Source organism: Manacus vitellinus, unplaced genomic scaffold, assembly GCF_001715985.3.
Source record: "Manacus vitellinus isolate BGI_N305 unplaced genomic scaffold, ASM171598v3 scaffold_16_pilon, whole genome shotgun sequence".
Taxonomy (NCBI): Eukaryota; Metazoa; Chordata; class Aves; order Passeriformes; family Pipridae; genus Manacus; species Manacus vitellinus.
The window spans coordinates 16,653,005-16,672,859 of record NW_021939189.1 but is presented as its reverse complement, the minus strand read 5'-3'; the positions used below and the strand labels follow the sequence as shown (position 1 = coordinate 16,672,859).

Genomic DNA, 19,855 nt, shown 5'->3' with positions numbered 1-19,855 from the left:
TATTTGATGCTCAGAGTCATTCAGCCCTAGTGCTAAAGCTTTCTGAAAGGAGAACTTTAACGTTGTCTAGGAAGAGTGTCTCCACTGCCCTGCTGGTTCTCCTTGCCTGATCCCATATGTTGCAGCTGCTCCTGGTGTCTCCATCCTCTGCCTGACATGCTGTGTCCTGATTCCCATTTCTTGCTCTGCCAAAGCTTTGTGGGGTCAGGGATCTGGCTTCATTTATAATCACTGCTGACACTGAATTATGATTCTGCCTCAGGTTAGGAGAGCTCATGGAAAAGACACTCATTATAGTAAATGCAAACCACTGGAGCTCTGCACTGGTCCCTTCCATCCCTTCTTACAGCATGGCTTGCTTTCCAGGGCACAAATCCTGTGCTGCAGTTTTACCACTCCATTAGTACATTTTTGGGGGGAGAAAAGGCAATGTCAGCCTTCCTCGAGTCCTGCTGACCCTTCAGTGTGGGTCTGAGCCACTCCTCGAGTCCCTGCTTGTGTGGGATCTGCTGCATCTGCACCAGGCCAGACCCGGACTAGCCCACAGCCTGACTTCATGGAATTATGGAATCACAGAAGGGCTTGGGTTGGAAGGGACTGTAAAGCTCATCCAGTTCCAACCCCTGCTGTGGGCAGGGCCACCTTCCACTCCCAAGGTAGATGGTCTGAGTGTTCCCTGCCCTTTTGCACAGCTCTCATTCACGTGGTCTGGAGAGATCCAGGCTGAGGGTGCTCAGCATCCAGGAACAGATACCCTGAGACACTCAGCCCTCCTAAATTCACTGCTGATGCCCTGAACCAGTGCTGCAGCCACTGCTAGGGATGGAACAGTGTGTGCCACAAGGCTGGCTCCACATTCCCATTGCTTATTGGAGCCCATCTCTGCTTCCCAGTGCAGATCCAGTCTCGTGGGTGCAGCCTGGAGCCTCTGGAGGCACAGCCAGTGCAGACATGGCTCTTGCAAGGCGCAAGGTCAGGGAGGTTTTACCCCCCCAGAACTTCTCTGAATAACCATTCAGAGGTGTTGAGAGGGAGCTGTGCTGTGGCAGCTGCTGGGGGACTGCAAGGAATGACCAGTGCTGTCCTTCTCCTGTACTCCGTGTCCCCTGGTCGTTTTTCAGTGCTGCTCCCATCACTTTTGTTTTCTGCCCATTTCTTTTACACCAGCAGGGGCACATTCTCCTGCTGCTGGACTGGGGGTTTGCACAGCAACGAGGTGTTGTTAAATCAGCTTGAAGTTGAAGAATGATCCAGACTATGGAGGGCAAGGCAGGAGAGGTCGAGTGAGCAGGTTTTGAACTGGATTCCCAAAGGACTCCGTTTCTTTTAAAACTGCACAAGAAACCGAGCAGAGTAAATACGAGGGCTTAAAGCAGCTCTGTTTCTGTTTTGTAGTGCAGCTTCTCTATAGAAGGTTCTTCTGTAGAACTTCTTACCTTCTGATTCTCTGCTGGAGGGGATAAAAAAGGGAACAAGAATTGGGGGAGCACAGGGTGGAAACAAGCACTAAAAATAATATAAATGGCCATTGTAGGTTAACCGAGTATAGAAATGTCCCAATTTTAGTTGCTTGGGCTACTTCTATACTAGAGAGTAAAGTGAATTCAGAGAAAACTGCTGAGAATGATTGAGAGCAACCTGGAATAAAGGAAGAGCTCGAAATTCTTTCCTTTAAGGGGAAGAGATTAAAAGAAAAAAAAAAACCTGTAAAGTAATAAGTCAGCTAGAAAAAGATGAGGGCTGTATATATTTTTCCTGCCGTATTCAGCAAAGATATGGAGCAGTCACTGCAATTGAAAAGGCAGCAAATTCCAAATGCAGTCAAGGAAACACTCTTTCAGGCAGCAGGTAATGCAGGTATTCAGCCCTTGGAGCTCCTTCCACGGGCAGCACCATTCCAGGGCAGTTTGGGTGTTTGTGTGAGCTCCAAGTGCATCCAGGGCTACAAGGTGGACAACAGCTTTGGAAGGTTAAACACCACTCCTGCTTCCAAGTTTAAATCCATCTCTCACACATTCAGGGGAAGTGTTCCAAGGAGGTGGGTTATCAGCCCTCTGCCGGTGCCTTGTTCTGAATTAACTGGTCTTGGAAACTCCTTCTTTTGGGAGCAGTTGGACTCCACAGCTGATGTGGTTGGAGACCTTGTCAGTTGTGGTTTCAGCTGAAGAAGGTGAAATGATTCCATGTGGACCCTGGAGTGAGGGAAGTCAGGCCCACAGGCCAGGGGAGGACTGAATGAGGACAGTGGTAGGTTCCATTCCCAGCAGGGTTAAAAGGGAAGGTTAAATGGATGTAGCAGCAATGCCATTTCAGAAGGAAAATAGCAAAAATGGGGCCAAAGCAAGCAGCTTTGTTTAAATAATTTGATCAGGCAGTGTACCTTTTTGGAGAGAAATACCAATAAAATACTTTCTGATCACATGATGCAGCAAGAAGAAAAGGTTTGATGAGGGCTTTGTTAACATTTGTTGGAGCATTTGGTGTCTGGGTCTGTTCCAGCACTGGCAGACAGGGACTTGGTATTGAATGCCTGTTTCTTTTCAGGGGAACAGGATAAAAACCGTCCTGGGAAGGGTGTGGCCTTTTGAAAGCACTTTCTAACAGCTTTTGCTTTTTGGGTGGTTGGTTGGTATAGGTTTGCTGCAAGGAAAGGGTGGCAAGGTTTGAAGGTCTGTTTGAAGGACAGAAGAGCCCTGTACAGAGACTAAGGAGGGGAAACTTCCCTTGCTATTCTCCCTGTGGAGACCTACCTCCAGATCCAGCCTCTGAGGCACAGCTGGAGATACAGGACAGCAGCACCTTCTTATAACACCCCTGTCCTTTGCTTCAACATACAGCATCCCTCCCAAATGTTATTATTACTGTTACTACAATTATTGTAATATTGTTGTGTTGTACCCCTAAAAGAGCTGTGCAAATCTCCTCCTCCTGGGCTGTGGCTCTGGGGATCTTTTGCCTTGATACCTGTCATCAGGCAGCATTTCCTGTTGGATTTCTAATTAAAATGGCAGCCTTTAGGGACTCTGTTCCTGCCCAGCATGTATTAATGGAGGTTTAGGAATATTTTAGGTAGAGTTTAAGTACTGTTTTTAAACATCTTTGTTCTGACTTAGTTCATTTTTCTATAATCTATATACAACCACAGCAGGAATTAATCTGTCATACTTTCACAAATATAATCTACGCTGCTTGTTAGTTAAAAAACAGTCTTTCCTGCCCTAGATTCTTAAAGCAAATAATAAATGCACCCAGCCACTCCCCCCTTGGCTCTCCTGGGATGGGTGCAGCCTGTGTGGGTGTGTCTGAAGGTTATGGGAGGGTCCAGGTCCTCCGAGATGTGTCACACGGGGAGTTATTTTCACTGTGCTGTCCCCTAGAGAGATCCCTTCTCTCAGGTGCACGTTGCAGTGTGGAAAAGGTTATATTGCTATTATTATTCCAGGAGAGTACAAGGGTGTTTGTCTCCCTGTTCCTCATCCTGGACCGGCCGTGACACGTGTGACACACTGTATGAAAACACATTTGCATCACGGAAACCTTTCACTGTGAGGTCTCCCAAAAGATGATTCAGACCCTGGTTGGATATATTCAGACCAGTGTCTGTCCAAGCAACTTAGGAAAAACCCAACACTAACAGGGATTGGAGCTGGTGGTGCTGGTGCCCCGGGAGCTGCCTGCCCGCGGCTGGCACGGTGCTCCTCCAAATTCACCCGGGGCTGCAGCAATTCCAGCACTGCTGGGAAGTGCACCGGGCATTCCACCTGCCCTCCCTGAAATGTTCCCAGCAAGGACAAGAAAGAGTGCCCAGAGTGGAGCACAGAGACTTGCAGCAGGCTCAGCCCATGTGCAGGCAGGGCCCTTGTGCTGAGCATCCTCCGCTCTCCGTTCAGACACGAGGTCACGGCGCTGCAGCCCGAGGAGCTGCATTATCTGTGTCACACTCGCTGCCTCGTGGAGCAGGAAACCATTCACAGCTCCAGGCCTGCCAGGCTGCTTCCTTCCAGGGATGTTACAGTGACTAACAGCATCACAGGAGTCAAGGGTGGAAGTTGTGCTTGGTTGCCGTGGCTGTAATCGAATTAAAGCGCAGGATTGAGTTAGGTGGAAAGTGCTCAATCTCCCTGCAGAACATGAAGCATCCTGGCAGGCTGTGCCAGGCTGGAGCAGCAATAGGTTCTGCTTTTGGACAGAAATGTAATCAAACTATAAACTCTTCTGTTTCCAACTGCCTGAGCCCCTCTGGGACGTGGGGGGGGCCTCACCTGCCTGTGCAGACCTTGCCTGGCCTGTGCAGAGGGAATTGTTTCAAAGACAAACAGGCACTTGCTTGTTCCATTTTGGGCTGTGCATTTCTGGCTCAACTTCTTTCCGTGTGCTCCTACAGAAACCCAGATGGGGTTAGTAGTGGGATAATATGTGTGTGCTTTGCTGTCTTGATGGAAATGCAAACTGTGTTAAAGAAATAATGCTGATTGATCAAGAGCAAACTGCAGAGTTCTGTTGTTCTTCAGCAAGTCTGCAGTTACAGGGCAGGACCTGGTGAGTTGATAGTATATCTCAGGTGTTAGTCACGTGGATCCCCAAGGATCAGTCTTGAATTTTAAGAAATCTGTTATGAATTTTAAACTAAAAATTTCAAATGGGACTGAAAGGAATAAGAAAACAAAGGTCACTGCTGATTTCTTTTGTGACAGCTTTCTCTAGATTGGAAACGAGGGCTATTTTATAGGCAGTCTGAATTTTGAGAAGTCAGTTTTCTTTCTCATTTGAAGAGTCTCTTCTCTTGATCTGATTTTCTTTCTCCTGTGTTCTGGTTGTGTGTTTATGGATACAAATCCAGGTGGCAGTCCCTAGTTCCCTGAGTGAGGCTCCTGCATGGAGGTAAATGGGACAGGGAGGCACCTGTGGCAGATGAGACATTCATTTAGTCCACTCTCAAATGCTTCAGAGGGAGCATCTGATGAACTCCAAAACAACAGCTCCAAAATAATAAGTAAATTAAAGTTACTGGCTTTTAACTTTACTTCTCGATCAGGGATGTTCCACTAAGCTGTCACTTAAGGAAGGCAAACAGCTTCCAAACAGTGCATGGTATGGCCCAGCTTCGAGACCTGTGGTGCTGCTGGGAGGGAGGATTGGGATCCCCTTCCTCAGCACACCTGCTCATACAACTCTGTAGTTTCCTCACTGCAAACAGATCCGTGCTCTGAGGGAAAGGCTGACACTGGCCTAGGTAATGGCATACCCTGATCAATATTGCCATAAGTATTTTGTCTCATTACTGGTCCAAGCCAACTGTTTCAATTGACTTTGTGCCTGAGCTCAGTGCATTCAGGGGGTGTTTTCCCACTTAGCTCAGTGACTTTTTGATCAGACCACAAATGAGTCCTTCTGACATAGGCTGCAGCCTGGACTCACCTACATCATCTGAGTCATCCATGGATTACCTCACTGTGCTGCTCAGCTCCCTTTTCCAGCTCCCCTGAGTGCCAGCCAGCACAGAGCCACATGGACCACCCTCCCAGACCACTCAGTGCTCCTTCTGGGTGCCATCTCCAGGCCTTGAGGCCCCAGTTCCAAACCACTTGTGTTTCTTGCCCCTTTCTCAGGTATTTGTGCTCCCTTTCCCCCTGGCCTCCCAGATATTCTTTCCCTAAGCACATCTATGTATAGCTACTGAGCGACACAGACCTTTTGTCTGGTGACTCTGGTCATTCTTAAACTTCCAAAAAAGCCTGTGACCTATTTCCAGAAGTGATTCATTGCCAGCCTCTCAGGAGAACTACAATTCCCAAAGATGCAGATAAGAGCCAGGAGAGATTAAAACCAGCCTAGGCAGGTAAGGTATCTAATTCCCCCTGAGAACGAGACACCCAACCTATTTACAGCTCTGGGGGCTTGTTTTCTTTATCTTTTTCCAAAGACATTCAACTGTAGTGAGAGATCCTGTTGAAGACCTGAGCTGAAGGTATATGGAAACATAAGCCCTATGGAAAAGCAAAGGGGAGCTTCCTCCAAAGTCCTAGAGGTGCTGGAAAAAGCCCCGGCCCCAGTCCTGGTGTTGCTGTTCCCTGGGAGGTGAAAATGCCACCGTTCCTCTGCACTGGAGGCACCAGCCAGCTCCTGTCCCTGCTGTCTCACACCCATGGGAGTCACAGCCCGGCTCAGCAGGGGCAGAGTCCAACCCTAAATGTTTTTTCCTAGAGGTTTAAAGAGAACCACGCAGGAAAGACGGTCGTTTGAGTTGCGCTAGAAAATATTTTTAAAAGTCTGTGTCACGTTGCTGTGGTGACAAAAGTTCTTAAAATGATGAAGATTAAAGTCTAGGCTGGGAATGGTGGCATGGAGAGAGGAAGGGGGGCTGCTGTCATGACAACCTCAACTCCGGGAGTGCAAGAGGCAAAACACACGGTGGCAGCAGGATCTTTGGGGTTTATATATATCCATAAACATCTGCCATTTATACCAACCTTCTCAGGGCTAATTAGTCCTGATATTTCACCTTTCTCTGCTGTAAATATTTTCCAGTAGACACAAGTCTCTGAGGGAGAAGGCAAGAAAATGCTTTTTTTTTACCTTTCTTTTTTGCACCGGCTTTCTGCTGCTCTCTGTCCACGACCCCTCAGCTCCTACCTGGAGAAGAACTTCCATTAGGCAAAGTAAGCTGCCTGGGAAGAGTTAAATCATCTCAGGAGGAGGTAGAGGCTTGCATCATGTTCTTACAGAGCCTCACAGCACCGGCTGCAGCAGGATCCTGCTGCCTCCCTGCATGACAGACACACTGAGGCTTTTCTTGGACCTGAAGGGCACCTCCTTGGGCTCCAGCTGGTACCCACAGTCCATGGGCAGTGGTTAGAGCAGGACAGCAGAGCTGGCATCCCTAGGCTGGGCTCAAAACTTTGCTCTCAGCTTCCAGTGCAACCTCTGGCAAGTGGCTTTTCCCTGTTAAGTGCCTCGTTTGGCCCATCTGGAATAACAGAGCTCACACTGGAGACAAGGAAGCACACCAGATTAATGTCAGCCGAGCCCCCTGAGACCTTCACATGAAAACTGCCACAGCAGCACAAAGGATTATTATATTTTAAGTGTAAAATCTGCTTGGATATCTCTCTTTAACACCTGGCACTCGGTGCTCTTCCCTCAGACTCGCTGTTCCAGGCAGCCCTGAGCCAAGCACATCCCCAATCTCTTCCCCTGTGAGCGTTAAACCCAATGAATCACAGCCCTGACTCTCCTCTCGCTGTGACTCAGGGCAGCATCAGCAACTCCGCTGACATTGATTATGTCATTTGGTGCAAAGCAAGCATAAAAAGAGAATCAACCCCAAACTCTTGCCTTCATCTAAAACTTGATCTTCTGGCTATAGTTTTCCTTGCTGGCGCAGCAAAAAGTAGGCAAAACCAAATCCCCCAGCACCCCAAGCTGTGGAGCACAGCCTGAGCCTGCACAGTGCCTGCAGCTGTAGCTGTGCTCCACAGATGATCTCCCGTCTCCAGCCCATCTGCTGTGCTGCCTGGTGCTCTCAGCGTTGTCCCAACACAATCTGGATCCCAAACTCCCTCCTCCTGTACCACTGAGCCCTTCTGCTGAACACACTGTGATGAGCACAGCCCAAGGCTGTCTGACCCAGAGCTGATCCTTCTCAGGGGCCTCCCACTTCCCGGGACACTGCGAAGTAAATAAACCCCACTGCGTTCCTGTACAGAATTCTGTTCCTTAGCTGAGCATATTTTCAGCAAGATGAGCAACAGTTGCCTCAGAAATTTAGAGTTTGCATCTTTGGATGTTTTAGTGGCAAGAACAGCATTTTGTCCATTCTTCCCAAAGAAAAATGTTTCCATTCTTCCAAAAGGTGTCCATTCTCCACCAAAACCTGGGGAGTTACCTGAGACAGCAAACCTTTTGGAGTAAAATCAGTTTATATTTTGGCACAGCTTAAACGTGACATCACTGGAAGAATAACTGGGAAGTTGGGGAGGGTAAGGAAGGAGCAAATGTAGGGGTTGATGATGCCTTTCCCACAGCAGCACCAGGAGAGGGAAAGGAGCAGCTGAGCCCTTTTGTGTTGTCTTGCTGAAACATTGTGTTTCCCAGTGGGGTGGGTTTACTCAACGGGTGGAATTCCTGGGGGAGCTGCCCTTTCCCTCTCAGCTCTGATTTCCTGTGTGTCCTCACAGAGTTGCTCAGGGGGTTGGCTCTGTGCTCCTTGTGGATGCTCATGGCTTCCATGCTTCGGTGCTCTAATGTGCATAATGCTCTGTGTGCCTGGAGAGGATTTCTCCTCCTGGGGAAGCCAGCCCATCCTGCCAGTTGTGCATGTTGTTTGTCCCTCTCCTCACTCCAGCCTCCCAGGATGGATCTGCACATCAAGGCTCCCAAGCCCTTCCCCTCTTACGAGGGTTGTGTCAGTCAAGACTCATGCTGAGTGTGGAGAAGGTGACATTTGCCACAAGAATTGGCCCTGGCTTTGTGGTAGTGATCCCAAAATTAGCCAAACCACTGTTTTTTTCAATGAGCTGCCTTTAGTTTGCCTGTTGGCCAGAAAGAGTAAGAGCTTGTTGTCCAGGCTGGTTTCAGAACTAAGCAGGATGAGGCCCAGCCAATGATTGTAAAGGTAATCCAGAGAGACACAGGAGCTGCTGCACAGCCACCCTCAGTAATCTGGGTAACTACTTTAGGCTCAGAAAAGCTCTTGGCAGTAACCACCTATCCCCAGTATATCAGGAGATTAACACTGAGGTTTGAAAAGGCAGCTAATGCCTCTGTGAGGAAAATGTATCTTTACCTCTGTTATCTACAAAAGCCAAAGAAAAAAAGGAAGAGTAAAAGACATGTCAACTTTCCTCCCCGTAGTCCACAAATACTCTTCTTAAATATAAGTAAACATGAATTTCCTCACAGCAGAACAACCTTGACTCTGACCCTGGAGCACTCAGAACAACATACGATACTGTTTTGATTCTCTTTGGAGATTTGTATTTCCTTTTCAGGCCTTTGGTTTTTTTAAGGCATAAATGAAGAGTAAATTCTTTGCTTTCTATTAAGCTGGAGCAGTGTCACAGCTCCTTGATTATCCACAGGGGATTTATCACAGTTGTAGATTAACCATCATGTGGATACAGACACCAGCACTGGCTCAGGACCAGCAGGGCTCTCAGTCTGGATGTGGTGCTACTGAAGTCCTGTGATGTTGCTGGTAGGGCAGTGAGCACTTTCACTGCCTCCCTGTGGTGCAGAGTCTGTTCAGAAAGGCCATGGATGGAAGGGATTCTGTGCAGAGACAGCGTTCAGCTGTCAGCTCTCCCTGGCAGGGTGTGCAGCTCCAGCTCAGCCATGCTGGCTCCAGTCAGGATCATCAGGATGCCTCTGTATCGCTGTCCCCAAACCCCCAGGACAACCCATTTGTTCCAAGCATAGCACCTCCAGTACATAAAAAGCCAGCAGGGATGTGCAGTCACATCCCAGCCTGGCTGTGCAGTCACATCCCAGCCTTGGATGTGCAGTCACATCCCAGCCTGGATGTACAGTCACATCCCAGCCTGGATGTGCAGTTGCATCCCAGCCTGGATGTACAGTCACATCCCAGCCTGGATGTACAGTCACATCCCAGCCTGGATGTGCAGTTGCATCCCAGCCTGGATGTACAGTCACATCCCAGCCTGGATGTACAGTCACATCCCAGCCTGGATGTACAGTCACATCCCAGCCTGGCTGTGCAGTCACATCCCAGCCTGGATGTACAGTCACATCCCAGCCTGGATGTGCAGTTGCATCCCTGCCTGGCTGTGCAGTCACATCCCAGCCTGGCTGTGCCTGCTGAGCCTGCTGAGCTGGGGAGCTCAGTGCAGTGGCAGGGGCTGTGTGGAGGCCCAGGGCTGGCAGAGTGTGCCTGGAGGGAGCTGCCTCCCTGCACAGCACTGCCCCAGGGTCCTCTCCGTGGAGCACTCCAGCCTCTGTGGCCCCAGACAGACAGTGGCATGGCCCTCCTGGATCACAGGAATTCTGGTGGGCTGTAGTTTGGATAGCCCCACCAAGCCATGTGCCAGCACAAACCAACATGCCTAATTAAACACTCAGCTTTGATTCCATCACAGCCCTGCTTTCACTGCCAGAGCCAGGCCCCACTTCACCACGGGGTCCTGGATTTCTTCCAGCTCCAGAGCTGAGGTTCAGGGAATGCTGCAGTACAGAGCCCATCAGGGAGGACTGCACCGAGTCATTGGGGGCTGACAGCATTTCAGATTCATTCTGATAGGATCCCGATAGCTTGTCCCCTATAAGTGGGATTTCCAAGATGGAGCTCTTACATAACATGTGGAGATGACTTTGTTGAGGGAAGTTTTGGTCCTCCCACTTTCCCAAGCTGTCCTTTCAGAAAGCATGCAATGTGTCCTTCAGCTGGAAGGACAGAACTGATTTTCTAGCAGGGATTCTGAAACCACAGCTTGTTTTGGACTGTCAAGAAACAGGGATATAAGCTCTGTCAAAGAATGCCCCTGAAAAGAGGTGATTTTAAGTGTGAATCCATGCTTTGCCCTTCTCCTCCTCTTCCTTCCCAGTCACAGGCAGCAGAGGCAGAAAGCACAAGCAGTTCTGGGGTGAAGGAGGTGTGATACTCTGGGACCCTGCCTGAGTCGTGTTACAACAGGACAAAAATCCCTGAGTGTTAATGATGAAAACCAGAGAAGCTCCAGTTACCACTCATGGACCAGCTGTTCTAGAATGTTCCTTCCCCACCTCTCCCTGGCAAGCTATAGAATTGCTGTAGGGCACTGCAACACTCTCCAGCACATTCCTGGAGTCAGTATTCCCTGGAACACAAGCACCTTGTGTTCCCTGGAACACAAGCATCCTGTTTGCAGTAGGATCCTCTCAGGGGAAGGTGTTTGTTCACACCCTTGCACAGTTATTCCTCTGTGCTGCACAGCCAGTGTTGCCTGGTTTTCCCTTGCTTGTGAATGCAAATGTATTCCAAGGAGGGGCCATGAGCTGGTACCTCCTGAGACATTTGGGATTGGAGTTGTTTTACCTGCAGTTCAGACATTTACACTTGGAGTTCATAATCTGGGCTTACTTAGGGGAATTCCTGAGCCATGGTGCATCTCCCCAGGTTAAACCGTGCCACAGCCCAGGTGTGTCACCCTGGGGGTGTATCCTTCCAGAGACTCCAGTGAGACAGCCCAACCATCATATAAGAAGCTGCATATCCATTCACCTGTCCCCTGAGCCATCCATTCCCTCAGGCTCTTTCTGTGCTTTTAATCTATTATAGGAAGAAAGGCACTTCCTCAGTCTGACAGGGCTTCACCCTGTCCCTGGCTGGAGTTCCCTGGGTTACAGGAGGGTTGGAGCTCTTTGAAAACACACAGAGGTGTGAGAGGAAAAGTCATTAGCACAGTAAAAACCCTGGTGACACAAAAGATCCATTCAGAGGTGCTTCTGCAAAGTGCTGTTCTGGCTTCATTAAAAGCACAGCCCCTGGCTCTCCCTCCCACAGCCTGGAATCACTTTGGGTTATCTAAATGAGAATGATCAGTTCTGCAAGGGGGAGAAAAAAGAGGAAACCAGGAGGAATTATTCTTTATGAATTATGTGCTCAGCTTTCATACTGACCTATTGAGTCAGCACTGAGAGCTGGATTTCCTAGAACAGCCTTTCATGCTGCATTTTGGATATGCTCTTCTTTTCAGCCCAGAAATACCACTAGAATGGCCTTTCTCACACTGACTGGCATTGTGGGCTCCAGCTGCATCTTGGATGCTGCAGAAATAATGGAGTTTAGCAGCAGTTATCCAAATCATTCATCCTTCTGGTTTCCAGCATCCTTCTGTGGCTCCCTCCCAGCCTGGATTGAGCATGTTAACCCTGCTCTGAGCACATGACCTCGTGGCACCCTGATTAGGTGGGGAGGTGTTAATATCTGGTGTGGAAACAGGCATCCAAATTGAACAGCCAGCTCTGACAGCACAGTGATGAGCCAATTCCAACTGGCAAACCGTGATTCCTTCCCTTGATAACAGTGATAACAAAAGTTTTCTGCCTTTTTAGCTCTTGAACTGACTCACTGTGGGAGGAGAGGGGGCTGATCCGTGGTACAGGCAAATGTGGCAGGTACCCACTGCCATGGGTGGTGGGAGGAGCAGGACTGTTGCTGTTGGAGCAGCCAGGAGTTGTATGGATTTAGCCATACAGTCACACAGCACACCCGTGGCCTGTCCCAGACACCTCCTGACAGGCATTTCCCTCAGAGTCACCTTCCCCTCTGGAGGTGATTCCCAGGGGAGTCACCTCAATCCACCTGTGCCCAGGCTTGGAGGAGCCCAGGCTCTGCTGTCTTACATACACCTGGGTCAGGGTCTGTGTCCCTTCTGGCCACTGCCTGTGAGGAAGTTGTGTCTGCAGGTTTATTTACATCCCAAGAACTGACAGTTAATCCTGCCACATCCCCAAGGAAATGGTGAGACTGGACAGGTGTCACTGTGTGCTCTGCAGGGCTCATTGGAGGTCAGCTGTACAACACACGGGCTCACACTGTGGAGAGGTGTGGTGGCAGGGCAGGGACAGGACGTGTGACCGGGCAGGGCTGGAGCAGCCGAGGTGTGAGGGCAGAGCTGTGGAGGGGACAGGGCAGGTGACACGTGGGCCAGAGTGAAGGGGCTGTGGGAGGACTGTTGGGGAATCCAGAGAGAGCACAAGGGGCTACTCAAGCTCTGTGGGAAGCTTCAAGCAGGATTAGGACAGAGCTAAATGAAATAATCCTGTGAGGGAGCACCATCCTCAGGTCAGGGAGGAAAGGCAGGGATAGAGCTGGGACATGCAGTCTTACCCGATTCACTGTAGTCTTCTTTGCTCCTCAATTCCTCTACTTTTTGTTCCCTTCCATTAAATCCAACTAGGACATGGTGTCACCAGACTGCAGGCTGGGCTGCACAGCAGGCAGGCTATGTGTGCCTTCAGCCCAGGCAGGGCTCCTGAGCAGGCCTGGCCCTGGCTGCTGACAGCAGGGAGTCTCTGCTCCCTTCACACACCGCTGGCCGAGTGTTTCCCCCTCCTCTGCCAGAGACGGCAGGTCTGTGTGTGCGAGGAGCAGGGATTCACATTCCTCCAGGTGAGGTTCCAGGGCAGGACACATTGGCAGGGCTGGGCCGTGGGTGTTGGACCTCCATCCATCCCAGCACTGTCCAAACTGCCCTGGTGACACGGCAGCACATGGGGAGGATGCCAGATGTGTTCAGTGTCCGTGTTTTCGGGGGATGCACTGGAAGCCAGCACACTGTGTGGTCCTTACATATCCAAACCACTGCCAGGCTGAATCGCAGCATTATTCAATATCCTGAGTTGGAAGGAACCCACAAGGATCATCAGGTCCAGCTCCTGGCCCTGCACAGACACCCCAACAATCCCACCCTGTCCCTGAGAGCATTGTCCAAATGCTCCTTGAGCTCTGGCAGCCTTGGTGCTGTGCCCACAGCCCTGGGGAGCCTGTTCAGTGCCCAACCACTCTCTGGGGGAAAGACCTTTTCCCAGTATTAGGAAAGTCACCTCTCTCCATGAACTGTGTTAATGGCAGAAGAGGCTGAGCCACACAGGGCCAGCAATCCCTCTGCAGAGCCCACCTCAGGTAGGGAAAACTAAACCTGGATGGATACAGAGCTCAGGGTAGGAGCCACCACATGCCCTGTGTGTCTGTCATCACAAAGCTGGGCATTAAAGAGCCAAGCAGCCCAAAGTCTCCACAACACTCCACTGTAGGGAAAACAGTGTCCCTCATGTGCCTTGGCTGCACATGCAGCGTGGGGATAGGGACCCTCGAGACCCGACTGCAGAGCTGTGTACAGGTTTCTGGGCTTCCTTGCTAAGAACTCCTGTACAGCTCTGCCATGCTTCTCTGTTCCTTGCCTACCTTTGCTGGGATACAGCAGAATACAAGAAATACAAGAAAATAGATGAATCAGATCCTCTTCTAGAAGTCTCTGCTGAGTTTGAAGCTGTTCTTTCTTGCATTTGATATGTGCAGAGACTGCAGCTGACATCCAGTACAAAGACAGCTGCCACCATGGGTCACTGTGTAACATATATTCAGCAAGAACAGAAATCAAAGAAGGGCACTGCAGTTAAAAGATGTAATGATAGAGTTTATTTCCGAGGAGTGGCTAATGTTCCAGAAATATTTGCAACCAGCTTATTTTATAAAATGAGTTATGGAGCTTTTAATGTTAAATTAGAAGGCAAAAACACAGGGCAAGAGAGGTGAATGATTATGATTTTGTATTTTGGTTTTTAATCTGTTTTTCAGCTGGTTCTGCTTGCATACTGTGCCTGACCTGAGCTGATGCAGCCTTTTCTGTCACTTTAGCAAGTTCTTGACCCTGATACTGTGTCTAATTATGTTGGGTTGGTTGTTTTTGGGGAGCTGCCATCTAATCTGCTCCCTGTCGGCCCCTGCAGATCTTCCACATGACCTACGATCTGGCCAGTGCCGTGGTGAGGATCGTGAACCTCATTGGGATGATGCTGCTGCTGTGCCACTGGGACGGCTGCCTCCAGTTCCTGGTGCCGATGCTGCAGGACTTCCCCGACGACTGCTGGGTGTCCCTGAACCGCATGGTGGTGAGTGCCAGCCCTGCCGGGCCCTCGGTCACCCTACCCAGCGCCCACATGCCATCCGCCAGCTTCCCAGTGCCCCCCAGTATCCAGCTCTGCGGGCACGGAGGCGCCTGGGAGGCAGATCCTGCAGGGAGAGGTCCCGGGGCTGCGGAGCAGGACCCGGCCCGGCAGAGCTGCTGCGGGTCCTGCTGTGGAAGGCAGGAGCCAGGCTCCCCCTCCTGGCTCCAAACAGCAAGGAGCAAGGGTGGAAACGGCTTTCTAAGGGCTTCTGGGCATCCTGAGCCAAAGGAAGAGACAGAGGGGGTCCTGGAACCGTAGCTGGGTCTGATCCATCATTCACATCACCGGTCCCAAAAAACTGGGAAGCCCTCTGCTCCATATCCTCTTGAAGGGCCGGTGTGATCACCCTCCCTTCCCTCCATGGAGCTGCACAACATCCCATTAGGGTGGGCTCACACAGACCCTGCCGGGCCACAGTTGGGCCTCCCATCATGGGATCAGGAGCCAGACTTCCCAACGCCATCCCAGGCTGTGCTGCTCCTCTGCTGTTTGCTGTGAGGGAGTTTGATACCATATGGTAAATGCACGGGGAGTTCATGGTACCTTTCAACCATCTTGCTGAGAATTCAGGATCTTTTATTCAAAGGGACAATGTCCAGTTGATTAAACAGCAAAAACTGACAAAGCTTAAAAAATTGCCTCTCATTGCAGCTCTTAACCTCCAGATTCCCCCAGCCAATTTCTTCTGAAAAAAAAAGGAAATAATCAGGCACTCGGGCAGAACAGAACAAATGTAAAATGTATAAGAGCTGTGCCAGCTCGCCATGCCTCCCACATGCAGAGCTGTGGGCACTTGCTGCCTGTGCCTGAGAGGAGTGAGCATCCATGAAAAAGTCGTCTGTTTGGGGTTTATTTATTCATTTCTTCCCTCTGCAATAATCGTTCACTTCCTGCTGCTGAAAGGTGCCAGACTGGCAGTTCTGGAGTCTGGAACCCTCTATTTATCTCCAGCAGAAGAGCAACCCATGCAGCAGCTGCCTGGTCTTCCCCCATGCTGCCTTTTTATTATTTATATGGCAGGAGCAATCAAAGATCAGGGCCCCCTTGTGCTGTTCAGGTTCAAGAGGACACTCAGCTCATCACCCTGGGGAGCTCAGAGGTGCAGGCTGAACCCATCCCCATCCCATGAGGAGACTTGGCTGTGGTGCCCTTGCAGGACAGGTTCAGAACAGCACATCTGAACCATGTTTCCCTTATCCCAACATCCGGCTGCTGGTTGATGGCAACAACTTCTCTTTGCTCTTCCCATCCATCCCTCGGGGAAGAGGTAAAAGCTGGGGTTGCAGCTGCCCTCGGGGTAACTGTAGGCAAGGGCAAAGGTCTTGAAAAGTGGCAGAAGGCAGGACAGAGGAAGAAGAGATTTAGCCAAGGCACCTTTCTAACAGCAACACTGGGGAGAGGGGGAAAGATGCCTTCCAGAGGCAGGAAGGCTCAGCAGAATCTCCAGGAGGGGCAGGGTACCATGCTTCTATCTGGAGCAGAGCTTCACTCATGCTGCAGTCTTGTCTTCCCAGCCTTGAGAGCCTGTGAATCTGGGAATTAAACTGGCCTTGTGTGACTTTTCTTCTTCTTTGCAGCTAAATCACCTTCTTTTTTTTTTTTTCCACTTAATAGAAGTGGAAAAAGAATTATTATCTCTGAAAATGGAGCCTCAGGAGACTGGGATTGAGAACTGGAGAGATGGTTATATGGTTATATGCCCCACCTATAGTTCAGGTGGCTTCCACTTCAGGAATATGCCAGCCCCAGAATAGCTTGAGATGGGAATATTTAAAAAGGAGAGTAATTAGTTCTTCTGGAATCAGATAGGTTTTTTTTTTCTCACAATAATGTTCTTTAATCTCCTGAGACAATTTCCAGATGTGTCTTTGGGACCAGTGATGGATGTGGATGGGATTTACATATGGTCTGAAGTGAAGTAATAGCAGAGGCCACTGAGTCAGGAGCAACAAGAAACTGGAGGTCTGGGCTCTTCTCAGGCTTTGGTGCCAGGATGTTGATGGAAGTTTCCAGAATGGCTCTGCTTGAGTGCTGTGATGGACAGGGTTGGGAGGGGAGAAGCCTGGATGGCATCAGTCTGTGACAGTAGGTTGGATTCTGGGACATTCTGTACTGACCTGGTCATAGCTTTGAGGAGATAAATACACTTGGTGCACGACTGCCCTGATTACACACAGGAGCCACAAAGCTGGGATGGAACCACTGTAGAAAAAGAGGAATCTTCTGAAGCTGCTGTAGGCAAGGGGAGCTGGAAGTGAAGTGCCAAAAGCTTCAGAGGCTTTCTCCTTGAGTGTGCTGGTGCTGCTTTTCCACTGCTCTGGGGTTTCCCACCTAGTCATTGGCAGTCCATAAAACCAGCTCTGATTTCGATGCAGCAGAGAAAGGAGATTCATCATCTCCCATCTGCTTCCTAAAGATTTGATCCTCGTCCAGGGGATTTGTGAAGGGCCTGGTGTTGCCAAAATCATATCAGGGGCTCGATAAATCCCTGAGTCCACTTCATCTTGGTGTTTTATACATGCACCATGTTCCATCTTTAGCAATTGTGAAGGAACTGGTCTCTGGATGACTCCTGAAATGGCAGGGAAGGATGTTTTCAGTATTAATTGCTCAGCCCCAGTCCCAGGGGCTTCAGCATTAGCTTCCCTGCAGTGCACTTTATTAAAAACTGGAAGCACTGGTGAGTCAGCTGCTGCTGTTCCCCGAGACCCTGCCCTGGCAGCTCCATCCCAGGAACCCGAGCTCTGCTGAGACCTGAAGGCTGCTGGAAACACGTGGCTCATTCCCTGGGGTGTTGTGCTGAACTGATAAACCCTGCAGGGAAGGCAAATATCCCTGTGGCAAACTCAGCAACCTTGCACAGGAAACACTGATCCTCCTTCCTTCCCCCAAAGGGAGGGGAGCAGATTCACTTTGAGCTTATGCCCCCTCCCTGCTCACAGCACTTTCTTGGGGCGTTGCTGATAGAAAGCAGGAAGAGAGAGGGATGCAGCACGTGTTGTGGGAAGACAGAGCAGTCCTGCATGGCTGTGCTGTGTGATTCCTAACTCCCCCAAGCCTCTGGGCCAGCAGGTCCCTCCTGCCCTCCCTCAGCAGACATTAAGTCTGAGTAGTGATTATCATGTTCTGTAAAATCTGTTAGGGAGCAACAAGAACAGGGCTGCTCCACGATGGGATGTGAGCCAGGAGCTAAGGGCAACAGGCACAGGCAGTGCCCTCACCAGCCAGGGCACAGTCCTGCCAGTCCAAAATCAGGTGGGCAGAGCAGAACTGGTGATAACTGGGGCTATTGACTGTTCCAGGGAAGGCAGGGTGACAGTCACATCCAGGGTCTACCCAGGGAGTCCAGCTGGGAGTAGCATGAGGTGGGAGCAGAGGCAAGGCTGGAAACAAGGGCACAGCACGTGCTCAGTGCCCAGGACATGGGTACAGTGAGCTCAGGCAAGGTGTGGGTGCCAGGCCTGGAGCAGAGTGTGCTTGGGGGGGTCCCAGGCAGGGCTGACTGGGGCAACTGGGACTGGTGCCCTCAGAGTCCTGGGAAACTCCCTGCTGTCAGGTGGAGGCCACACGGAGCTCTCCTTGGAAACAAGCCCAGAACAGGCGGTTCTGTCCATTTCTTCCCCCCAGGTGTGTTTTCCCGGCCCAGCAGTTCCAGCGCTGTCCAGGGGAGGGCAGGGGTGGTCAGAGCCCTTATTTCACAACTGGGTCTGAGGGCAGTGCAGTAGCAAACCCCGAGAAACAGCTCAGTGGCCAGATAAGATTACTGCTGAGACGCACACGGGAGCTCACAAGGCTGAAATATGGCCTGTCACCACTACAGCTCCTTAGTTCTCTGAAAAGTTAATGGTGTAAGTCAGGCATCCATTGTGCCCGTAGACTGTGCCCCAGCCCAAGAAGTTCCAGTGCTTCTCTGTGTCTCTTCTTCTCTCACTAATCTTCTCCAGTGAGGATTCAGCCAGACACACTCAGTGCACATCAGAACCAGAACACCCTGTAAGACACCATACTTTTCCTCGAGCTGTTTCTACACTACAGACACTACAGAACCCAGCACTGCCTTTGAAGAGTTCCAGGAACGTTGTCTCCAAGTATTTAAAGGTGGATCTGAGCAGAGGCATTGCAGTCCAGGCTCTAATCCCAGAGAAACCCTTCTAGCACTGCCAATGTTGATGTTAAAAGCAAACTAGTCTGAGAAAATTCTTCCAAGTAATTTTAACTCCCTTTTGCAAACGCTCTCCGTGCCTGGCATGTGTCTGGGATAACACCCCTCTTGACTCTGTTCAAGCACAGATCTGTAGCTCCATTTTTGCTTGCTTTGGGATTTGGTTAACAAAGAGTCATTTTTTTTCCCTGCAGTTTAAAGCCTCATTTACCTCCCCTCATGGGCCATTTTAGCCACTCCAGTATATTTGAAGTGGTACAGCCCTCCCACCATGGGGACTGGTGGAGTGGGATATTATATAGGGGTGTGGCTCTTATGGAAACAGGCTGTGCCAGGAGGAGGCACCTGGTGCTGGTAAACCTGTGTCCACAGTATGTTTGGAACCACCATTACTAGCCTGGCCTAAACTACTGCATTCTTCACCTCCCTGCTCCTCCTATGGAGAACAAAAAGCCTTAAATCTAAAGTTATTCTAAACCTATAGGCAAGGAATCGTCACATAGGCAGTGCCATGAGTGAGAATCCAGTGCTCTTTACAGATTGTATCCTAAAGGTCATTGCTCTGAAAGGTTTCCCCTTCACAGAAGTGCCTCTCTTTGAGCAGTCCTTGGTCTCCTCTCCCAGCAGACCACGCTGCTCAGGATTTGTTTGAAGCACTCCATGTTTTCCTGCAGCTCTGGCCCCTCAGCCTGTCTTTACTCATCCGTCTCCTCAGTCTGTCCTCACATGAGTGCTGCTCATGGGAATTGAGGTTGGGACTTGTGACTTCCCAGGGAGCCAGAAGTATTTCTGCAGGCTACAAGGGCTCAGTATGTTGGATGTTAGAGTTTGGGATGACTAATTCCTACAAAACACTGGCAAGCTTCTTTGTAAACAGCACTCCTGAACAGCAAGTTGCTGGAAGAATGGCTTTTAAAACTTGAGCCTGCCTGGTGCCCAGATGTTCACTGCCATTAGAGACCCTGGCAGCCAGTTTTCTAATACATCACATTCTAGCTCAGCTATTCTTATTCTGTCTGCCCAAAT

At 50.1% G+C, this 19,855-nt stretch overlaps 1 protein-coding gene across 1 annotated transcript in view; it reads left to right on the top strand.

Annotated features, from left to right (window-relative positions):
* HCN4 (hyperpolarization activated cyclic nucleotide gated potassium channel 4) overlaps positions 1-19,855 on the top strand; it is a 95,440-nt gene that overhangs the window by 44,680 nt on the left and 30,905 nt on the right. The window contains exon 3 of the mRNA XM_018069917.2: positions 14,449-14,610. Within this exon, the coding sequence (XP_017925406.2) occupies positions 14,449-14,610 (162 nt within the window). The remainder of the gene's footprint in view (positions 1-14,448; positions 14,611-19,855) is intronic.